Source organism: Merops nubicus, unplaced genomic scaffold (assembly GCF_000691845.1).
Source record: "Merops nubicus isolate BGI_N331 unplaced genomic scaffold, ASM69184v1 scaffold34755, whole genome shotgun sequence".
Lineage (NCBI taxonomy): Eukaryota > Metazoa > Chordata > Aves > Coraciiformes > Meropidae > Merops > Merops nubicus.
In genome coordinates this window covers 13,628-33,522 of record NW_008609508.1, presented here as the reverse complement: position 1 = coordinate 33,522, position 19,895 = coordinate 13,628, and the positions used below count along the sequence as shown (strand labels likewise).

The 19,895-nt window shown below is 37.1% G+C and overlaps 1 protein-coding gene across 1 annotated transcript in view; it reads right to left on the bottom strand.

The window, feature by feature from the left end:
• Window positions 1-1,716: 1,716 nt before the first annotated feature.
• The window catches only part of LOC103773256 (actin-related protein 3), a 20,775-nt gene continuing 2,596 nt past the window's right edge, over window positions 1,717-19,895 (bottom strand). Inside the window, exons 2-13 of the mRNA XM_008940619.1 lie at window positions 19,447-19,588; window positions 17,448-17,503; window positions 13,130-13,254; window positions 12,483-12,593; window positions 10,988-11,083; window positions 10,016-10,123; window positions 7,747-7,890; window positions 6,855-7,028; window positions 6,034-6,126; window positions 5,438-5,563; window positions 3,416-3,499; window positions 1,717-3,005 (exon numbers count right to left, since the gene is read on the bottom strand). Of these exons, the coding sequence (XP_008938867.1) occupies window positions 2,910-3,005; window positions 3,416-3,499; window positions 5,438-5,563; window positions 6,034-6,126; window positions 6,855-7,028; window positions 7,747-7,890; window positions 10,016-10,123; window positions 10,988-11,083; window positions 12,483-12,593; window positions 13,130-13,254; window positions 17,448-17,503; window positions 19,447-19,588 (1,355 nt within the window). The 3' untranslated portion in view covers window positions 1,717-2,909. The remainder of the gene's footprint in view (window positions 3,006-3,415; window positions 3,500-5,437; window positions 5,564-6,033; window positions 6,127-6,854; window positions 7,029-7,746; window positions 7,891-10,015; window positions 10,124-10,987; window positions 11,084-12,482; window positions 12,594-13,129; window positions 13,255-17,447; window positions 17,504-19,446; window positions 19,589-19,895) is intronic.

The following is a 19,895-nucleotide window of genomic DNA, read 5'->3' as shown; positions in this document are numbered from 1 at the left end:
CTGGGCTGCTTATGTATTTTTATTCAGTTTTTAGATTTAATTCAGCAGGGATTCCTCAATCTAGGAAAATAAACTCCTGAAGATAGTGGATTCCTGATGAAAATCCAAGCAGTACCTGCACTTCCCCCATTAACACAGCTGGAATGAAAACCCATCATTTAACACTTGGCAGCAGCTCCTGCTCTCAGCCTGAGAGTTGTCACACAAATGTCAACTCTTCCTCCCATCAAAGATCTCATATATGAGCTGGCTTGTTTCCCTGACACACCATTTGCAGTTAAAACTGCACCAGACACACAGTCCAGCTCTAAAAGGCTCCCACCAACAGGCAGTGCCCATTTCAGTGAAACCCAACCTCACAGACCTGCCTGAAGAGCAGTCCATCACACAGCTGCTGGTGCAGGCTCCTCTCCTGCAGAGCCCTGCTGCCGAAAAGCATACACTGGAATCACCCGTCTCTCCTCGGTACCCACCATGCCCAAGAACAGCCAAATTCTGACTACTTGGGTGGCACCACTCAATCCAGACAGCTGTTGGCAAAGCAGATCTATCCAGCACCCAAGTCCAGAGCATCTCAACAACTTATAGCCTGTAATGGATCTGTATGAAACCAGATCTGCTTAAAAGAGTCTCTGAGTACCTCCCAGAGCCTCCCCAAATCGTCTGTGACCACTCAACTCAGCTTCTGCACCCCAGCTCCCACCCCCTGGGCTCCTTGTACATCATCTGAATTCTGCTGGTGCCTTTTCACTAACAACCTCAGCTACTCCAAGCTGCAGCAACAAAGGCCTGAATGTAACAGCAAAAGGAAATGAGGGAAAACCACATCTGGTTTGGGTTCCAAAAGATCTACAAACCCTATCTAGGATCACATCTAGGGCTAACTGCAGCACAGCCTCCAGCCTGTCCTTCAGATAAGGGTGAATCTCCATACCTGTACATTCTGTGCATCTTTGCACATAATCCTAGAGATCTACATCTCTAACATAGAGAACCAGTGTGTGGACAAGAAGCAGTATTTACTCATTTTCTTTACATTTCCTCACTCACTATGAATCTATGTATCATGAATTTAGGAGTTTTCAAAGTGAATTTTTAAGACTCTACTTTCTAAGGACAAAACCCCACAAGCTTGCCCTTATCTTCAAGCCATTGGAATGTATCAAGAAATCCAGTCACTACAGCACAATACAGCTGCAGAGCCAGAGGGCTGTTGGGAAAGCAGAGCTTATATGAACTTCTTTATTTTACAAATATTTGCCTATTGGTCTTTCTTACCACATCAATCAATCAATCAGCAGTTATGACTCAAAACATTTGAAAACCCCTAAAAAAAACCCTGTATCATTGATAGGGAGATAATACAGTCTTGTAACAGTTATTTAACATTTTCTTGTTTGCACCAAGGTCCTGTTCGATTCCATCATGTGAAGCTTTATAATGCTTGCCATAAAAATATTTTCTCATATTTATCCTTGTTTTGGAGTCTCATTTATCATGCTTTGAAGCAACTAGAAGCTCTGGCAATTGATAAACTTCTCTGAAAAAAAAATCTGAGGCATCTTTACAACCCAGAAGAAACCAAGAGATCTCCCTCTTGTGGTCTTCTACATAAACAACCTTAACTACATGTGTGAGTTCAGAAGTGTCTAAAGAGTCTTCTTTCATCAAACATTAACAGACATTGTAAGTAATTCCATTCAACACATGAAGCGCTCTTCCTAGAAAGAATGAGAAAGAGATTGTTTTCACTTTATTTTTATCTACATGGTATTTTCTTGCAGAAAAACCACAGAGATTTAAAACGTAGTGCTCTCTCCTGTATGCCACCACTTGAAAGAAAGTCGGGGGAAAAAGTTACAGAACAAAGTAGATGAACAAACCTAACAATGGAGGAGATGTCAGGTCTATATAGGTAAGTGCTACCTAGATGAACATATAAAGTGCAGTTCTAAAATGCTCACACTTCAGTTTACACAATGCACATAATGATCTCTACCTTACAGACCAATCTGACTCTTCAAAAGCCACAGTGGATATGCAGGAGCCCACGCTCACAACTGCCCGGGTCATGAGATTAACAAGTCTGACGCACACATAAAAAGAAATTTTGTGCCTTTATTGGAACAGTGTTAGGCTTTAAATACACCAATTTTGATAACCTGATTATTTGGTTTAATTAGAAATGACACTACAGAACTGCAATACTGGTCCAACAGTCTTGTCTTTACTTTTTTTTTTTTTTTTTTTAAAGCAAGAGATAGTATGAAAATGCACCAAGTAATCAGAAAGCACTAGCAGGCATCGGTTAATCCAAGATAAGAGCTTCCTAGTTCCAAAAGCACTCCCATTGTATGGAACCCAGGATTCAGACTGGTCATGAGTTGCAAGCACTTAGCTGCACAAGTCATGACTTTTTTTTTTTTTTAATTTACTTTCAAGTTGATCACTGGTAAATTTTTTTTCCTCAAATATTACAGTTTCTTTAGTTCATATTTTTCCTCAAAGTATAAAAAAGTATGAAATATAAACAAGCTCCTGCATCGCACCCATGAAAGGGTACAACGGAAGCATTAGAGAGCTGACTATCTACACACCATCAAATCCCATCAAATCTTGGATAATCCATTAATATACAAAATATCAGGGCACAGAAAGAACTAAATTCCACTTTTTTGTTTTGTTACGCACAGGTTCAAATAATCAATCTAAAGAAAAAACGTGATCATTTTGGCTTTCCACTACATCCGCATGTTGAGACACTTATTAAAATAATCCTGCTTAATTGTGTTTGGTCTTTTTCTTATTGTCAAGTCATGTTTGTTATCTTAATACCAGCCGTCAGACAAACAAGTAATCAGAAAGACTCCTCCGACTCCTCCCTACCCCTGACCCCTCTGAGGTCAGCTTTAAGACATGACTCCAAACACAGGGTTGTGACGACAGATGCTAGGACCAATCTCTTCATAATCTTTTTTGGTATGGCATACTTGGTAGAATTCAGGCTACAAAGGGAAGGAATAAAAAAAATAATTAGTCAATGGTACATACGCCTTATTTTAACAATATGAACATTTATGTAGCAAATGGAAAAAAAAAAACCAAAACACAGGTAACTTGAAAGTCCTGAAATGACTGTTACACCACACATGGCAAAACACCAATGCAAACAATGCATTTTGCCACACAACTAAAACACACTATTTAATAACTCACACAAAGTTGTAATTTAGCTTTTACTTGCTCTTTCAAATCTTTAAAATCTAATGCAGAAGCTTCAAAGGGGGTGGGGATGTTTGCTACCTGAGGCCTATCAGAAATCCCAACTGCATTTAATATAAAGTGAAAGAAACAGGAGAGCTCCAAGAGTGTAACCAGAATGACTGAACTATGCCCAGCTTTGCAGCTAACTCACCGTGGAAGCCAACATTGATCCTCCAAACCACACAGCGTATCTCTGCATATGGTGTGTAATGACTTGTACATCAATGGGCTTAGGCTATCAAAGGAAAAAAAAAAAGACAATACATTGAAAGTCAGTTTTGCTGGTGAAAATTAGATCTGTAAAAGAAATGTATATTTCAAACTCATGTTTCACAAATTAATATTTTCTTAAATGCTGGGCATGTAAATTTACAGTTAAAGCATCCCATCCTCTTGTGCAACCCAGGTTAAGAAATAGCTCTTGCCTATAAACCACCAGTTGCCTACTTTGTCAGGCAAGAGATACTTGCATTCACATTTTCTATTCTATTTTCTTCCAAGAGCTTTACTACAGTTTTCCTCTCCAATTACACACATTCTATTTTCTGATGGTGTTCTTGAGTAACTGTTTATGCAGTTGTAAAAACAGATCCATGCTAGTTAGCCCTTTCAAAATACCACTTTAGAAAACTTTTTCTAAGTTTTGTGTCAGTATTTTAACAAATCATCAGCTACAAACTGAAATTTTATCTAGAACCACTTACAGTCATACTTTTCAAAACACTACTCATTCCAGTTAGGCCCTTCCCCTCCAGATCCAGACAAACCTCCATTCTTCACTTGTGCTTATCAAAAATGGCAGAGTATCTAACAGTTTCAGAAAGCAGTAATTTGTTCATTCCAGTACAACCAGCAGAATTCTGAACTATTTGAAATAGAACCTAAAAATTATTTGTAATACATATGCAAAATTCAAGCCAGTGATTACTTGCAATGCCTAATGCTCTGAAGAAGGAAGAATTCCTTATTCATATCCTGCTTCCTTACAAGATCTAAAAGTCTAGTAAGGAAAACTGAAAATAAACCAAGTTACTTCAACCAGAGAAGAACTGAAATTTAGAGTTGTCTTCATGGCATATTATGAAGCTACACTAGGAGTTTTAGAGATTGTTTGAGCTCATCTAGCTAGATTATAACTGAGTAAAAAATGAGGATTATCACTTCAATTTTGCTTTAAAAGGAAAAAAACACTTTTATCTCTGCTGATATCTTTTATATATGCAGAATCAACAGAAAAAAAAAATGTGGAAGTTACATCAGAGGTCAAAAGTAGAAAGAACATAAATCAAGGATCATGCAGTTTAGTGAAAATGTGAAGTCATTTCATACGATCATAAGACAATTTAGGTAGGAAGGGACCTCACACTGTCTCTAATTCAGGCTCCCGCTCAAAGCAGAGTCAGCTACGAGGTCAGAGATAGTTATTCAGAGTTTTACCTAGCTGAATCTCAAAAATCCCCATGGATGGAGACTGCACAGTGTCTCTGGGCAGCCTGTTTCGATACTGAATTATCCCCACAAAGACAAGGCTCTCCCTTTCATGCAAGCTAAACCTCTTCAGTTCAAGTTATCTGCTCTCTCTCATGCACCTATCACTCAGCACTGTCAAGGGCCCGGTCCCACCTTCGCAATAATCCTCCTACATATACTGAGGGTCTGCTACTAGGACTCCCAAATCCTTCTCCTCTCTAAACAAGCCACCTTCCTCAGCCTTTCTTCAAGGACAAGTGTTCCAGTCCTCCGACAACACTGGTGGCTCAACAACAAGCTTGCTCCATGTCTCTTAAGTTGAAAAGACTGAGGAGGATGATTTGCAACTAATTCATAAACACTAAGCACAGAAAAAGCTAGGGAGTAACCAACTGCTTTCACACAAGAGGCAAAAGTCCCATCCTTTCCTTAAGTGACTGATTCAGTTCAGTAATCAGGGACAGGCAGCACAAGTGTGTACCTGGGGAAGTGGTACTGTAGCTTCCTACAATGAAAGAATTATATTTTCTAGTACCAGTCTACAGTTCTCTACAATATATGAATGTCTGAAAAGTTTCTATACGAAATGAAAATAAAGACATTTCGACAAACAAGAGTATCATTGCAATATGTTATTTTCACATCTTCCAAGTAACAAGGGATAGAAAGATGCCCATTAAATGCATTAGCTGCAAGAACTAACCTTCAGTCTGCCACCACTAAGTTCTTCACTAAGTTTCAGTCTGGCATCAACAGTCCTTTTCAAGTCTCGCTGTAAACGGCGACCAAAGTCCCTGAACATGGTTGAGCCTCCAGAGAGGACAATATTCTGTTGTGAGTAACAAAAATTATTAGCCACTTTTGAAAATACAAGTCTCCAAGTGTATCCAGTCCTTAAATTCTCAGTTTTTAAAACTACAGGTAGCAGGTAGGCTTTTGCTTTAAGTTTTAAATCATCTAACACTTAAAAATGACAGAATATGAATTCACAAAGAGGTTGTCACATTAACACTGCTTGTGCTTTAAAACCCATTTATATCTTAGTACATCTCACTTTTTCTCACTTTTGTTTCCCTTCTTTTTCTTTTACGTAAAAGTCTGAGTAATGAACTGGCACATTCTGAAACAGTGGAAGTGAACAACATTAAGCTTTCAGCATAATGGACTTGTTTCTAGAGAACTGGTTTGTTCTGTTGTTGGTTTTTTTTTTTATTTTAAATAGAGTTTCAAATCTGTATTTCAAGATAAAGCACAGTCCTTCTGAAACAAGTATTTTAAAAAGTCATTATAGCTACTAACCTTATAGAGAGGACGTCTAACATCAATGGGACAATTCTGAATAACTTCATCTACTACTTCTGAGATAGGTTGCGTGAAGTCGGGATTAGCAAACTGCAATTAAGAATAAAGTCAAGACAGGTCAGTATGTAGGACCAGGTATTGCAAAGAAAAGAGAGTAAACAGAAAAAGGGAAGAGAAAGAACTATTCTATTACACAAGAGATGTCATGAAAACTAATAACAAAAACAGTTGTTGGCTACTTTTGCTGCCATTTATAGAAGGTTTGAAAGAATAATAAAGCTTTTTTGCCAGCTATTCTCTTAGTTTTTATTAACTACCCCAAGTCAAAGAACACATGTCCTTCTTAGACGCTGAGCACCACAGCAAAACAGTGAAACATGACAGAAGCTACAACAGGAGAGTGCAGAGGGATGCAGGGGTGCATCTGTATTCTGTTTCTATTCTCAACATCAGAAGAGAGACTGAGGTTGTACCCTTTGTACAGGCAAGAACGACACACCATTCAGAAACTTGACTTTCCAACTGACAGGTAAGAGAACAGTATAATGTGGTAAGATGTGGACATTCTAGTAAAGATCACAAGAAAATAAGGCGTTAGTAACTCACTTGCTAAATTGTTTAGGTATCAACCTGAGTGTGTACAAAGTTTACTAGCAAACAAGAACCAAAACCACCTTGCTGCCTTCCAACAATAGCTGGCATTTACTGACAAGGAGAAGCGCAGGTCGGGATAACCACTTCTTTACAAGTTTGCAAATACTACTTGTGTGCTATCATATAAAAGGCTCCTAAAGCGTAGACAATTCAAATTAACTTACCTCAGGATGGAAGAAAATCTCTGGCCCCAGGAATCTCTCATAGCCAACATCAATGGTAAATTCTTTCTTTGAGATAGCATTAATTCCAGTATACTGTTTAATCCACTTTGTACCATCTGTGTCGTACTTGTTAAATTCTTTTACTAAGTCGGGGCAAACATAACTAAAGCGTTCCTGAAAATTGAATGCATGCAGTTAGAAATATATTAAGTATAGCAGAGAGGATATGAACTTTAAAAAAAGTGATTTAAACTTTTAAGAACAAGAGTTTTAAATTGACAGACACAGAATAGGCCTAAAAAACAGCTGAACTGACATTTACTGTATACAGTTAGATAATGGCTCTGCTACTACAAATCATTCCTGTGCAGCACTGAAAGGAGCACATCTTGCTAAGCTAAATTACTTTTCTACTGTTTTACCTCTAAGATTCTACAATGGTGAGAAATGTGTTCTGAAGTGTATTGAAGAACTGGCACAGAAATAAGGTTTAAGTGTACTTTAAGCTGAATACCTTTCAGAATAGCCTTGTACTACAAAAAAGAACATGCCAACATTCAGAAAGAATAAAAGAGTAATTACAGCTCCTTACATTACACCTTCCCCCAAGAACATTTCCTACTGAATATTACAATAATAACAATAAGGGTGGGAAGGCAAAAGTGTAGACTACAAGTGAAGGGTGAAATTCTAGGCCAAACTGAATATAATCCAACTGCATACCTTCAGTTCAAGGTAATTCATGTCATTATTTAGACATTTTTGTGTTATTTAGAACCAGAGCATTATTACGTGGAAGGACAAGGTTTTTAAGAGGTTATTGTATTTTAAAAATAGGTAGGTATCAAGTTCAGACCTAAAATAGCTTTGATGCCTGCAACATTTATGTTACCTTCACCGCCTTAGCTGTTTCCAAGGACTGCTCAGGAGGAATTCCTACTTCTCGCTCCCTCAGCAGCTGCTGAATGAAGTACGTTATATCTCGCCCAGCAATTGGAATGTGTTTGATACAGCTGCCAATCACATACCCTTCAGCCTGTAGATGAAAATTGGGAGAAAGACACTGATAAGAAATCCTTTCAACAAAGCTTAGGAGGGAGAGAGACAGACACAGTCTAAACTGCCATTCACTACCTGGGATTGTGAGAAGCCCTTTAAGATTGGCTCATTTAACTACCAGAAATCCAATTCTTCAGTAGCCTTATTTTACTTGTTAAAGTGTTTCACTTTGCACTGGTTCACAATTCTTACAAGGTTAGGAGGAACAGAAAGGTCACTAGTACATAAGGCAGAGAAATAGCTATACTCACTATTCCTTGGCCTTTATTTTCTCTTCAAAATGAGGTTAATCTTACCAAAAAGGTCAAGGAACCTTGTATGCTGAAATATTATTTTAGAATAAATGATGTGGCTCTGCAGTCACAGCCACTGATGCAAGACGTTACAATCCACATGACCCAAAATTAATTTTCTGAAAGCAGGGAGAAAATGCATCATTTCAGCACATTAATTGAGACTGCTTAAAACATCAGGCTGGCCCATACTCATCCATCAGTCTACCCTTCTAAGTCACACTCATCCTAGGGGCCAGTATTGAGACACTAAAAATATCAAGTCTAAAAGAAGAAACTGAAAGTGTTCAACACCAGCCTTCAACCTCACTAGACCCGTTACATCCAAGCAGATGAAGCCAGGTGTCACAGCAATATTAAATGCTTAAAATCTTCCACACACATCTCACATTCCTATAAAAAAGTTCTTTTAACACAGAAAATAAAGGAAAAATGTATCACTATTGTTGGCTTCACTACAGAGAGAAGCATTTTTTAATTCTTCTTTATCAATCTTATTTCAAAAGTGGTGTGTTAGTGCTTTCAATTTGTTCAATGTGTTTAAAAATTCCAGAAATCAAGCACATGTCACACTTCAAAGGAGCTTAATGCTTCAAGTGACAGAAAATATCTACTTTTATTTCAATTTAAAAGAAAAAAAAAAAACACCAATCCCACAAATCAGGAAAAGTTCAACTGTTTTAAACAGCAATTTGAACTACTAAGTACAATTAGAAAAAAAAAAATTAGAAGAAAAAAGGTTTGAAATATCAATTGTTCCTATGTCTTATTAAAAATATGCCATCTTAGATCAGCAGTCTGAACAAAAATTTAGCCACCACATTCCACCAAGATTAATAAGGAACTCCTACAACCCAGCACGTCCTTTTGTCACTACTGATACTGCTATTTGGTATAACAAATAATTTTTAAAAATTGAGGTCACTGTGACAAGACACAGCTTTGTATAGAATTTAATTTTAAAAATGGCAATCTAACTTGATTTTGAAAAGAAAAATGCATCTGGTATGTAGACAGGTGTTTAACTTTCCAAGGATAGATGGGCAGGGAGACATACCACCAGCCACTTGAAATAAAGAACACTATTAAATATTCCAGTAATAAAATTTCAAGTATGTAACTTTGTAAAAGGAAATATATACCTACAGTAAAACCAGTAATTTGACAGTTAAGAAACTGCAGCTGTAAATGTTATTTAATAAAACATTGTATGCTCATACTAGTTTTTGCTTTTAGCAACTTGATACATTGGGACAGATATTCTACAATAATTAACCTCAGGGGGGGTTCAGTCAGGTAGGAACTTTTCTCTTTTTGCTTTTATCACTGATGCAGGATAGTCCAACACTAAATAATGGTTAACAGATGGAGAAAAACTGTAAACAATACTACATCTGCTCTCAAATATTTCGTATTATTTCTACTTTAGATATGAATTGACTGAATTAAACAAAACAGTTTCCAGACTTTTTGGACTGACTGTTATAAAGAGCATATAGGCTCTGACCAGCAAAACATCTGGAAACATGACAAAGCAACAGAATTTTATGGATCACTTATCACAGTCTTAGCAAATCAAATCACCTTTTGAGACAAGTCACTGAAAGACACTACGCCCTGACAAACTCGGGGTGCAAAGAACTTCTTCCAGAGATCCTGCACTACCAAATAAACAAATATCTACACCTACCCCTCTGGAAATTACCTGACATTTTTGAAGATTCCTAGCTATACTTCAGTTCACATAGCTGTAAACTTCAGAGGCGTTACAGGACACACAGTTCTCCCACAGCTTTGTTGTATACTTACCACAGGAATGACGTGAGTGACACCATCACCACTGTCTATAACTGTGCCAGTCAGTGTTCGCTCTCCTACTTGTCTTGACGTCCAAGATGCAGCTAAGGCAAGGACAGCCTTGCAGAAGAACACACACAAACAAATCTTAGATGCTGATCTCACCTTCCACCACCCCTCCCACCAGTACCCAGACAGACACTGTCATGGCAATTCACACCATGGAAACGGATTTAGTAGTTTTATATCTGTGTTCACAACAGCTTACAAAAAGGAGGTTTTTGACTCCTGTCTAATGGGTTCTTTTCAGCCATGTGCAAATATCTTTGTTATTTCATGCTGAGAGGGATTCAGTTCTTGGCCTGAAAGCACTATTACAATGTGGTGTTTTGGGGGGTTATTTATTTATGATGCAACAGATACTATATTTATTGCTGTCTACAACTACCTGAAAGGAGGTTGTAGTGAGGTGGGTGTTGGTCTCCTGTCCCAAGTAACTAGTGATAGGACGAGAGGAAATGGGCTTAAGTTGCACCAGGAGAGGTTTAGATTGGATACTATGAAGAATTTCTTTACTGAAAGAGTGGAGAGGCATTGCAATGGGCCACCCAGGAGATGGTGGAGCCACCATCCCTGGAGGCGTTCAAAAAACATGTAGACATGGCACTTTGGGACATGGCTTAGTAATCATGGTAGCACTGGGTTTACAGTTGGACTTCATGATCTCAGAGGTCTTTTCCAACATTAATGATTCTGTGATTCTATACTCTACTGCTTAGAGGCTGTCTTGTATACAGGTAAGAGAGGAACTTAGCTAACAGACCTCAGAATTAAGGCACATCAAACATGTCATGGGAAAGTACTAACCAAAAGTACATAAACTCATTTTGGAATAATCCCACCACTTGTACAGTTTTCACAGTAAAATAGTTTTAGCTCAAGCAGCAACGCTTTAGCTTTAACTTTCAACAGCTCTGCCCTTACCTGAACAGCAATATATAGCCCTGGAACATTGAAAGACTCGAACATGATTTCGGCAGTATATTCTCTGTTTTCTGGAGTATTTAATGGAGGCTCAGTCTGTGAGACAAAAAAAACACTCACAAGTTTTAATTATATTCAAATTAAACACCTGACTTTAACAAAAATCATCAAATCCTAAGTTTTGAAAGACGAGTCATTCAACAATAGCATGTAAAAATAGTAATGTGCAAAGGGTGCTTTTGAAGGAAAATGGTGCAATTAAAATCTAGAAATTCTTCTGACAATAACAGAATTCATGCAAACTGCATGGCAAAACCACGGTGATTTGAATGAAAACAGAAAAATACAACTCAAATAAAAACATTATAATAATTACTGCTTAGGAATTTACACTGAAGGCCCCACTTGTGGATAGGTTATCTTGTTACTGCTTTTTATTTCACTTGAAAGAATCAAGGACTGACGATCAAAATATGTCAAAGGATACAGTTTGGCACATTTAAAGAATCACAATTATTTTTAAAATTTCTCAGTGATTCCTTAAAGAAAAAAGCAGGTTTTCCTCAGAAGGAAAACATTATAAAACAAGTCAATACAAAGAGGTGCAGAAAAGTACTCAGCTGTGTCCAGTTGTGTACGTGTGTACATAATAGGAGGGTAAAAGGAGCAGGGAGCCAGGCACAAAGGTGATAGGACAAGGGGCCATGGAGACAAACTGCAACATGGGAAATCCTAAGTAGGTATTAGGAGAGAAAAAAGGTAACATGAGGATGGTCAAATATTGGAAAAGGGGCCCAGAGTTTTAAGGAATTTTGATCTTTGGAAATATTCAAAGCTTGGCTGGACAGAGCCTTGAGCAACCAGACTCCATTAGAGCCGCTTTGAGAAGATGGCTGGACTGGATGTCAACAAGCATGGCCAACACCTCTAATTCCAAACTTGCTCTATAACAATCACACTGAAACTAATAGCCTATTTCCATGGCCTTACACAAAATACTAAGGAATAGCAGATTCTTCAGATTAACACTGACCTTAAATTCAGATCTAATCTATACAAATATGATAACCAATCAGATTTCACAAAAAAAAAAAAAAGACAAAAATTCACTCTAGATACATCACCCGTGTGTCAGCATTGTAAAAACAAAATAATTGCAATTGTATAAAATCAAAACACAAGTACTTTTTTGCCTCAAAAATGTAAATCTGGTCATTGAAGGCAGTAGCAAAGTACTAGGGAAAAAAAATATGTAGCAGATGCAATCTGGAAAGAAATGAAAAGAGAATATAAAAAAAAAGGTTGCAGTTCAGGCACTCTGACATCTTTAGAAGATTAAAGAAGCTGGATGGGATAAGCCAGGTCAGGAAAGTTACAGCCAATTTATATTTTAGTTTTCAAGATTATCACATTCGTATTTAAGAATTAAGCAAAACAGCACCAACATTCTTACTAGTCATATGCAATTTTGTAAGTAGGACGCACTTTTACCTACCAAAAGAAAATAATGATCCTCAGGTTCTGCCCTTAGATACTTAAAGATTACTTGCTCCATAAACCTCTCCATCAAATCCCAGTCTTCAACTATACCATGGCGGATGGGCCACTGTGGAAGAGTACCAAAATATAATTTGAAACAAAAGAAAAAACACCCACACAGCAGTCTTTTCAACTCCAGTAAAAGCATGGGATCTACACGTTCAAGAAAGGTTTTTTCCTATTCCCACCTGATGCCTACTGAAAATTCAGATTCCAGCCTTGGAGAGCAGACAATACACGTTGCTTTTCTCAGTACAAGAGAATGGTGGAACCAGGGTAAACCAAAGGTTCCCCCAGGCCTGTGTCCTGACCCTGATGTTGCTAATAAAAGCATGCAAAGGAACATGAAATATTGTGATGATATTTATGCTTTACACTCCCTCAGTCTCCCTTCACTTCCGAAGAAATACGTGTTCACATACTGTTTTGCAAATTCCTACAGGCTCCTGAAAGTCACCAAAACCAAACCTTGTTTTCCATTAAAACAGAGCTAATGAGAAAATAAGATTAAAGTTAACCATAAAGCACTCTTAAGAAGTTGTTTACTGTATAGTTGATGCTTTCTGAAGAGTATTGGAAAATGTTAAACATTTCTCTTAATACCTTGGTTGCATAAGTTGGTTTTTCTATTGCTTCATCCCCGATAAAGAAGTCTAAATCATCAACACCTTTCAAAACCCTCCTTTGTGCTTGATCGACCACTTTTGCTGATTCTTTGATAGCAATACCTTTAACAGAGAACACAAACAATGTTGTGGATCACACATCCTGCACTAGAGAGAGAAAGCCCCGACATGCACAAACAGAATCACGTGGGTTGCAGTCAGCCTTTGTTCCGGGCACGAGCACAGAAGAGCTAAATAAAGCATGGATAATTTGAACTCCAGTCATAGGTAAACATAAAATTTTATAATTCATAACTTAATTATTATAAAGTAATACGATACAGACCTAAATACAGATTTAATTGTTAGACAGCACACAATCAGAGAGATCAAATATAAAAAGAATCGCTTCAATAGGGTATCCTTACAGATCTCATTTTGCTCAACAAGTGTGCTAATTTTCTACAGAATCCACTAATAGTAACTTTTTTTCTAAAAGAATGTACTCCTAGAAGCTATATAAAGAGCAAGAAAGAAAATGTGTTCCCATTACATAAATGAATGTTTTACTTCACTTGCACCAATTCCATTTCTGAGCATATTCTGAAAGTGAGATATGACACACAAGAGAGACTGAATGGAAACTAAGTAGCAAAACACACGTACAAAAGAAGGCAGAAAGGAACAAGCAGGAGAAAATGTAAGGCATATAGAAAAGCTGAGCAGAAATAAAAGGAGTATTTTTAGGACAGAAACTTCTACGGCCACACAATGCACCTTCAGATGTTTAAAACGGATTTTCACAGAGTCTGTGTTTAATTTCTCCCTTCAAATCCTACTCCTAGTTTATCATTAAGAATAGGATTAAGAGTTTCCTTTAAAAAGAACTATAAATCTCTCCTTCACTTCATGGAATAAACTGCAAAAGTTAAGAGCTTGTATCTTGCCAATTTATTCTTTCCAAGATAATTACTCATCATAAATAAAAAAAAGAATTTTTAATGAAAAAAATACTGACTAAGCCTAAACACAGGATCCTGGAAAGATGGATCAGTGATTAGATGTCACAGGAACACAGATGTTCTCTTACCTCATCTTGTGCATCAGCCCCCTGGCTACCAGGGCTGCAGTGCCAGCAACACTTCCTGTATTTTTTCTAGTCTTACTAATTGCCTTTAAATAAATGAGGAAATTTATATATCTGTAAGAAGCATTAATATCAGCCTCAATTATTCAAAGGTATTGATGTAGAAGTTGTTTCAAAGGCTGAATTATTTTGCTAATTCTCACCTCCAGTAAGAAGTTCTGTTTGCTCACAACTAAGATTAAAAAAAATGTTATGAAAACAGCTGCTGCAGGCTCAAGCCCACAGGGCAGCAAAGCTACAGAATCTGGAAACCAAATAGCTTGCTAGGGTAAAACACTGCCAGTCACTGCTGCACCCCATCCTTCACCCTCCTCTTCCCATAAGGAGCAACAAAAGCAGAGCAGTGAAGCCAGAGAAACTAAAAAGTTAAATGTTGTGAAAGACTGAACAGGATAAACCAGAAGACATTATTTTGAGCTCTTCAGGAAGAAAACTGAATCATACTGTAACTTCTGTAGCAGCTCACAGGAGAGCAGAGAGGAAGCTGAAGAGCATGGGGCAGATGGGAAGTGGAAGCTGAAGTGACGGGGAAGGAGATGTCGCAAGGCCAGCGCTTGCTGCAAGCCAAAAGGAGAATCTTGCCAAGTATCTCTCAGGTCATAATTACATGGCTCACACATTTGGGGAATTTTTCTGCCCAGGTGTACATCATCTTCAAGAATTTTCAAGTAAAATGCCGTCGCTTGCCACAGGATTATAGAAGCTTTCAAGTCAAAATGGTTTCACCCAGTTACAAGGCTAAAACCAGATGGGAACTCTTGAGATTTTGCTGACGTCGAGGCTAGCCTGTTCAGTGCTGGGTTTCAAAGTCAGAAATGAGAAGGAAATAACCTGAATCAAGAATATCCTGAAAATACAAACAGGAAAATAAATCTTGCTGAAACCAGAGCTAGGCTACCACTGTGCCTGAAGACAGCAGCACTCCAGCAGTATCTCTGAGCATTTGCCTTAAGTTTGCTTGGCACAAGAGTGAAGACCTTTTAGAAAAAAGGGGACATAATTACATCAAATCAATTTTTTATGCTTAACTACTACTTGAGCCATTTTTTCCACTTAAAGGTAAAGAAATAGTTAACATGTAAACTATCTCAGATAAACTGAAATATATAAATCAAGAGAACTACTAGCTAATGGAAAGAAGTTGACTCCTACTTTAAAATACAGCAGGAAAATAAGGATTAAGTGAATAAAAATCAAGCAAAACTAGCCATCTGGTGAGATCTGAAAAGCAGCTAGAGATGAAAGCAGTGAACCCAAGGCTCTTCAAAACATTTGCCCAATATATTCCCATTTACTTTACTTTTCAAGCAAGCACTTATCTCTACCGAAACATATTCGGAATTAATCCAAGTACACAAAATGAGATAAAAATCTCTTAAGAGCAGGAGTGAATAAGATAAGCAGCAAGTGAACAAGGTAGAAGGAATGCTGCTCAAACTTGTCTAACAGCAAACATCTCTCAGAGAATCAAATTGATATAACAAAACCACCATTCCTGGAAGAAAAGGAGAAACCAAACCATCTTTCCATATGGGATAATATTCAGGAAATTAAAGACACTCAAGTGCTTTGAAAATATCCACAACTTTTTGTAAAATTTTACTTTGGAACTAGGTATCGCTATACTCTATTTTAATTTCTCTGATGTACTGTTTTATTTTGTGTGAGGCAGAGGATTAATGCAAACTCATGCAGTTAGTGTAAATATCTCACTTGGATTGCAATAAAAATGAGAAAAATGCCTTTTTATTAGAATTGCAGTCAAGTACCATTTCAGATGTAGAAGTATCTAGACTAGAGCACTTTTTTTTGGTACATATTATATCAAAAAGCTGTCAAAAAAAAAAAAAATAGTTTCCCCCTTTTCTCTCCTAACTTAATAGCATCTCTGTTGAATAAATGTCTCTGCTTAATGATCTGACAGGTCATTTCATTCCCAGAATTTGTTTAAAATGTCATATCTCTTCTCCTTTTTGAGAACAAGAAAGTGATTTTAAAATTAAATAAACCATGTCTGAAAATGCAGGAAGAGTATAAATAAGAAACTCTTATATCCCTGAAATTAAATAAAATAACCATTTTTAATTTAAAGACTGCTATGAAGAGTTTAAAGTAGGGGTTTTCCCAATGATTCAGTAACTTTTTAAATTTAATGTTAAAACTAGTTTTTGTGTGAAAAACAAAACTGTAGGGTATATATTTTATATGCCACTGACATAAGCCAAATGAACTTCATTTGGAAAGCTGAAAAAATTAAGGACAACACATTAGAAGCCAATACAGGGGAGACTGGAAGGATTCTCTCACTTATGCAAGGGACAGAAGAATGCATTAAGTGAATTAACACCAGCTTTCCATGAGAATTGCTTTCTGAAGCATGTTTTCTAGAAAAGTTAACAGAGCCTGAACTACAAAGTCCTATTTTACAGTGACTATGCGTAAGTATGATTAGTTCTAGCTCTTTTCCTGTTGCATTTACAAGAAAAACTGGGTGTACTAATTACTCCTTTTTACCTGGATGCAATATGTGATTATTCTGGCACAGATTAACAATGACAAAATGCCAAGTGTTGTGGGAGGTCAAAAGGTGAAGCGTTTCTAGACAGAATGGATTGAGTTCCACTCACCAGAGCATAGCCCTATCACTTCAAGTCATAGAAATCGTTCAGAAAACAAATAGATAGGAAATTTTACATTAAAAAAGAACTTTTTTTGTTCTATTTGCAAAACACAGTAAATTAACTTAGCTGCAATACCGAAAATACCTGGCAAGTATTACCTTTTAAACCTTAAAGTTTATTTGAATTTAAAATTGAACCAACCAATTTTATTTTTTTTCTAGTTATAATCACCTGAAGTTTTACCTGATGAACCATTAATAGGGGAAGAAGATTCTAAAAAGTAAACATAGCAATGCTACTGTATTTTAATATGATTTCAATTTCCAAGAAATTAACTTGGCTTCAAAAGCTAGTATACTATTTTAATGAATGTATCTGACTAAACTGAGCATCCCTAACAAAACAGAACAAATAGCCATGCTATCACTCTGTGGCATCACTCAGAGGTATTTTCAAATTGCTCATTTTTAACCCTTTTTTTTTACATAGCAAATTACAGAAACTCTATGTGTAACTTCAGCATTCATATACAAGTAACAATTACTTACATGAAGGAATAATGAACTGGGGTTCAGTATTACCAGCATATCCAAGCTTTGTATACCTATTGAGGGGAAAAAAAAAGGTTAGGTTGTAATATTTAATACCACAAATACCAAACATAACCCTTTTTTAAAAGAACATACCCCTCTTCCCATATTAAAAAGACCCACTGACTTTCCTTTAAAAAATAAAACAACACACACAAACCAACCAACAACCTTCTCCTTTTTAAAAGGTAAAACAAAGCTCCCTATCACAAATCAAGCATCATTGCTAACTTCTACTCTAGTAGAATTTTACTACAGAACACAAAGCATGTAATTCAATTTATCAACACATAGGAGTATAACTTAGAGTCCAAGTACTTCTTCCCTGCTCAGCAGTTGACATTCCTATAGAAGTATTTTCATATAATAAGCGTTAGAAGTGGTTTTGTAACTGCTTAACTATAGCAGAAAAAATTCCCTTGCCCACGGACTGCCAGCTGGGCATGTGGCAGAGCTTCATATCTTTACTTCACAAACACTTCCCAAGATGTACTACTGTGGGTGGCAAATTCTGGCAGCTGATAATGACAGTAGTAGCAAAAGAAATTCCATTTAACAAATGCAAAACAGTCTTGAAAATGTGCTTAATAAGATGAAGGAAAGTAAAATAGCTACACACGTTCACCTACTCAATTTCTAGAATGTGCTAGGGGGTATCTGTATCTATACAGTTACCTCTTTAGATATGTATATTATACTTTATATATACATATATAATTTTCATTGTCACAATAAGACAACTTAGGAAATTACTCATGTATTCATGAAAACCAACAAAGCTCACAGTACCAAAACTATCCATCTGCTAGAAATGTTGTTACAAAAGACTTAACAGTATAGGTAGATTCTAAAAGCAAGATCAAAATGCACGCCACATTCAAGAGTCTCAGCCTACATACAAGTTTTTGACAAACAGACATGACAAAGTTCTCATTTTCTTTACACAGTCAGACAGCTGTACTGACTGAATTAGCACCGTCAGCAGAAACATGAAACACTGTAGTAGCACCTCTACAGTATTCAGCACTCTGAATAAACCCGTGAGATCTCAGGCAGTATGAGGCAGCACTAACATTAACAATCCATAAATTTATGTCCCTAACACAGCAAAATGCCTGGCAACAAGCACAGCAAGAGGCTGATTTGGCCAGGCTAGGAACAGAGTGCTGCTGCAGTAGTTTTGCTGTGATGCTACTGATGCAGGGGCTCACGTGTCAGCTAACGCCTACACCACTTCTACTGCTGACATTAATTGTTCACATTAGCACTGGGCCAAAAAAACACAGCAAAAAAAAAAAAGGAATGTTTCTCTCTAAATAAGTAGCAGTTAGCGCAGGACATCATCTAACACCAAAAATGTTTTGCAAGAGAAGTATTTTTAAAGCTGTAAACTTGTTCTTGACTGTGACATGCTGTAACAGTTAGAAGTAACCATGGGGAAAAAAACAAAACACACACACAAAAAAACCTGACTTCATACTGATCAACAGGAATGTTTACTGAAAAAAAAATTTCATAAGCAATGCAAGATAAACAATGGACAAAACCTAAATACCAGAAACAAATCTGACATCTCATGAAGAGATCAGCATGTGCGTTCCTAAACTAAGGACATGCAGCTCAGGTTTTGTAGACTCAAGGGGTTTTTTAGACTTTCTTCCTAAATATCTAGTTCCTAGAAGAATTTTATCAAGGATACCACAAACTGATGCTTCTATAACCTGTCACGTAGAACAAAACTGTTCACCGTATCTATATTGTTTTAAAAAGCTTTTAGTGTCTCAGGGATCACTAAAACAAACAGTACATACCAACTCATTCCCTCCACCTTCCCCTGCAAATCAGGAACTGTGGCACGTACACCTCAAGGTTAAATCTACACAGGAACTTTGAAGCCCAAAGGCTACATAACCTACAACTAGATCAGAAGCGCCTTAACAATCAGAAAAGTACAAACCATTTGATTATTAAACTCGGTATTTCAAAAACAAAAGCTAAACTGTTGCAGGTAACAGGCTGCTCAGCTGCTTGTGGTGTGGGAGGCTGCCCAGCTGCTTGTGGTGTGGGAGGCTGCCCAGCACATGCACACTGCCAGCAGACTTAAATAAAAACAGTCAAATGAAAGATACATTTTACAATGACCGTATTCAGGCATAAAATCAGCGTAACTAAAAATATTATGGCCTACTCAGCAAGAAGTCTCTTGACTCAAGAAAAGAAAAAAGTCGTCACATTTTTAGGCTTGCAAAAAAAGGAAAATAGTTACTAAAAAAAAATGGAGGCAGAACCCACATTGTTTTTACTCTCTGAATATTAAAGCATTATCAGCAAGTCTACAATACAGTCTTCATAACACTTCACATCTCTAGTATGCCAAGACTTCCTTTCCACATTCTCTCTTCCATA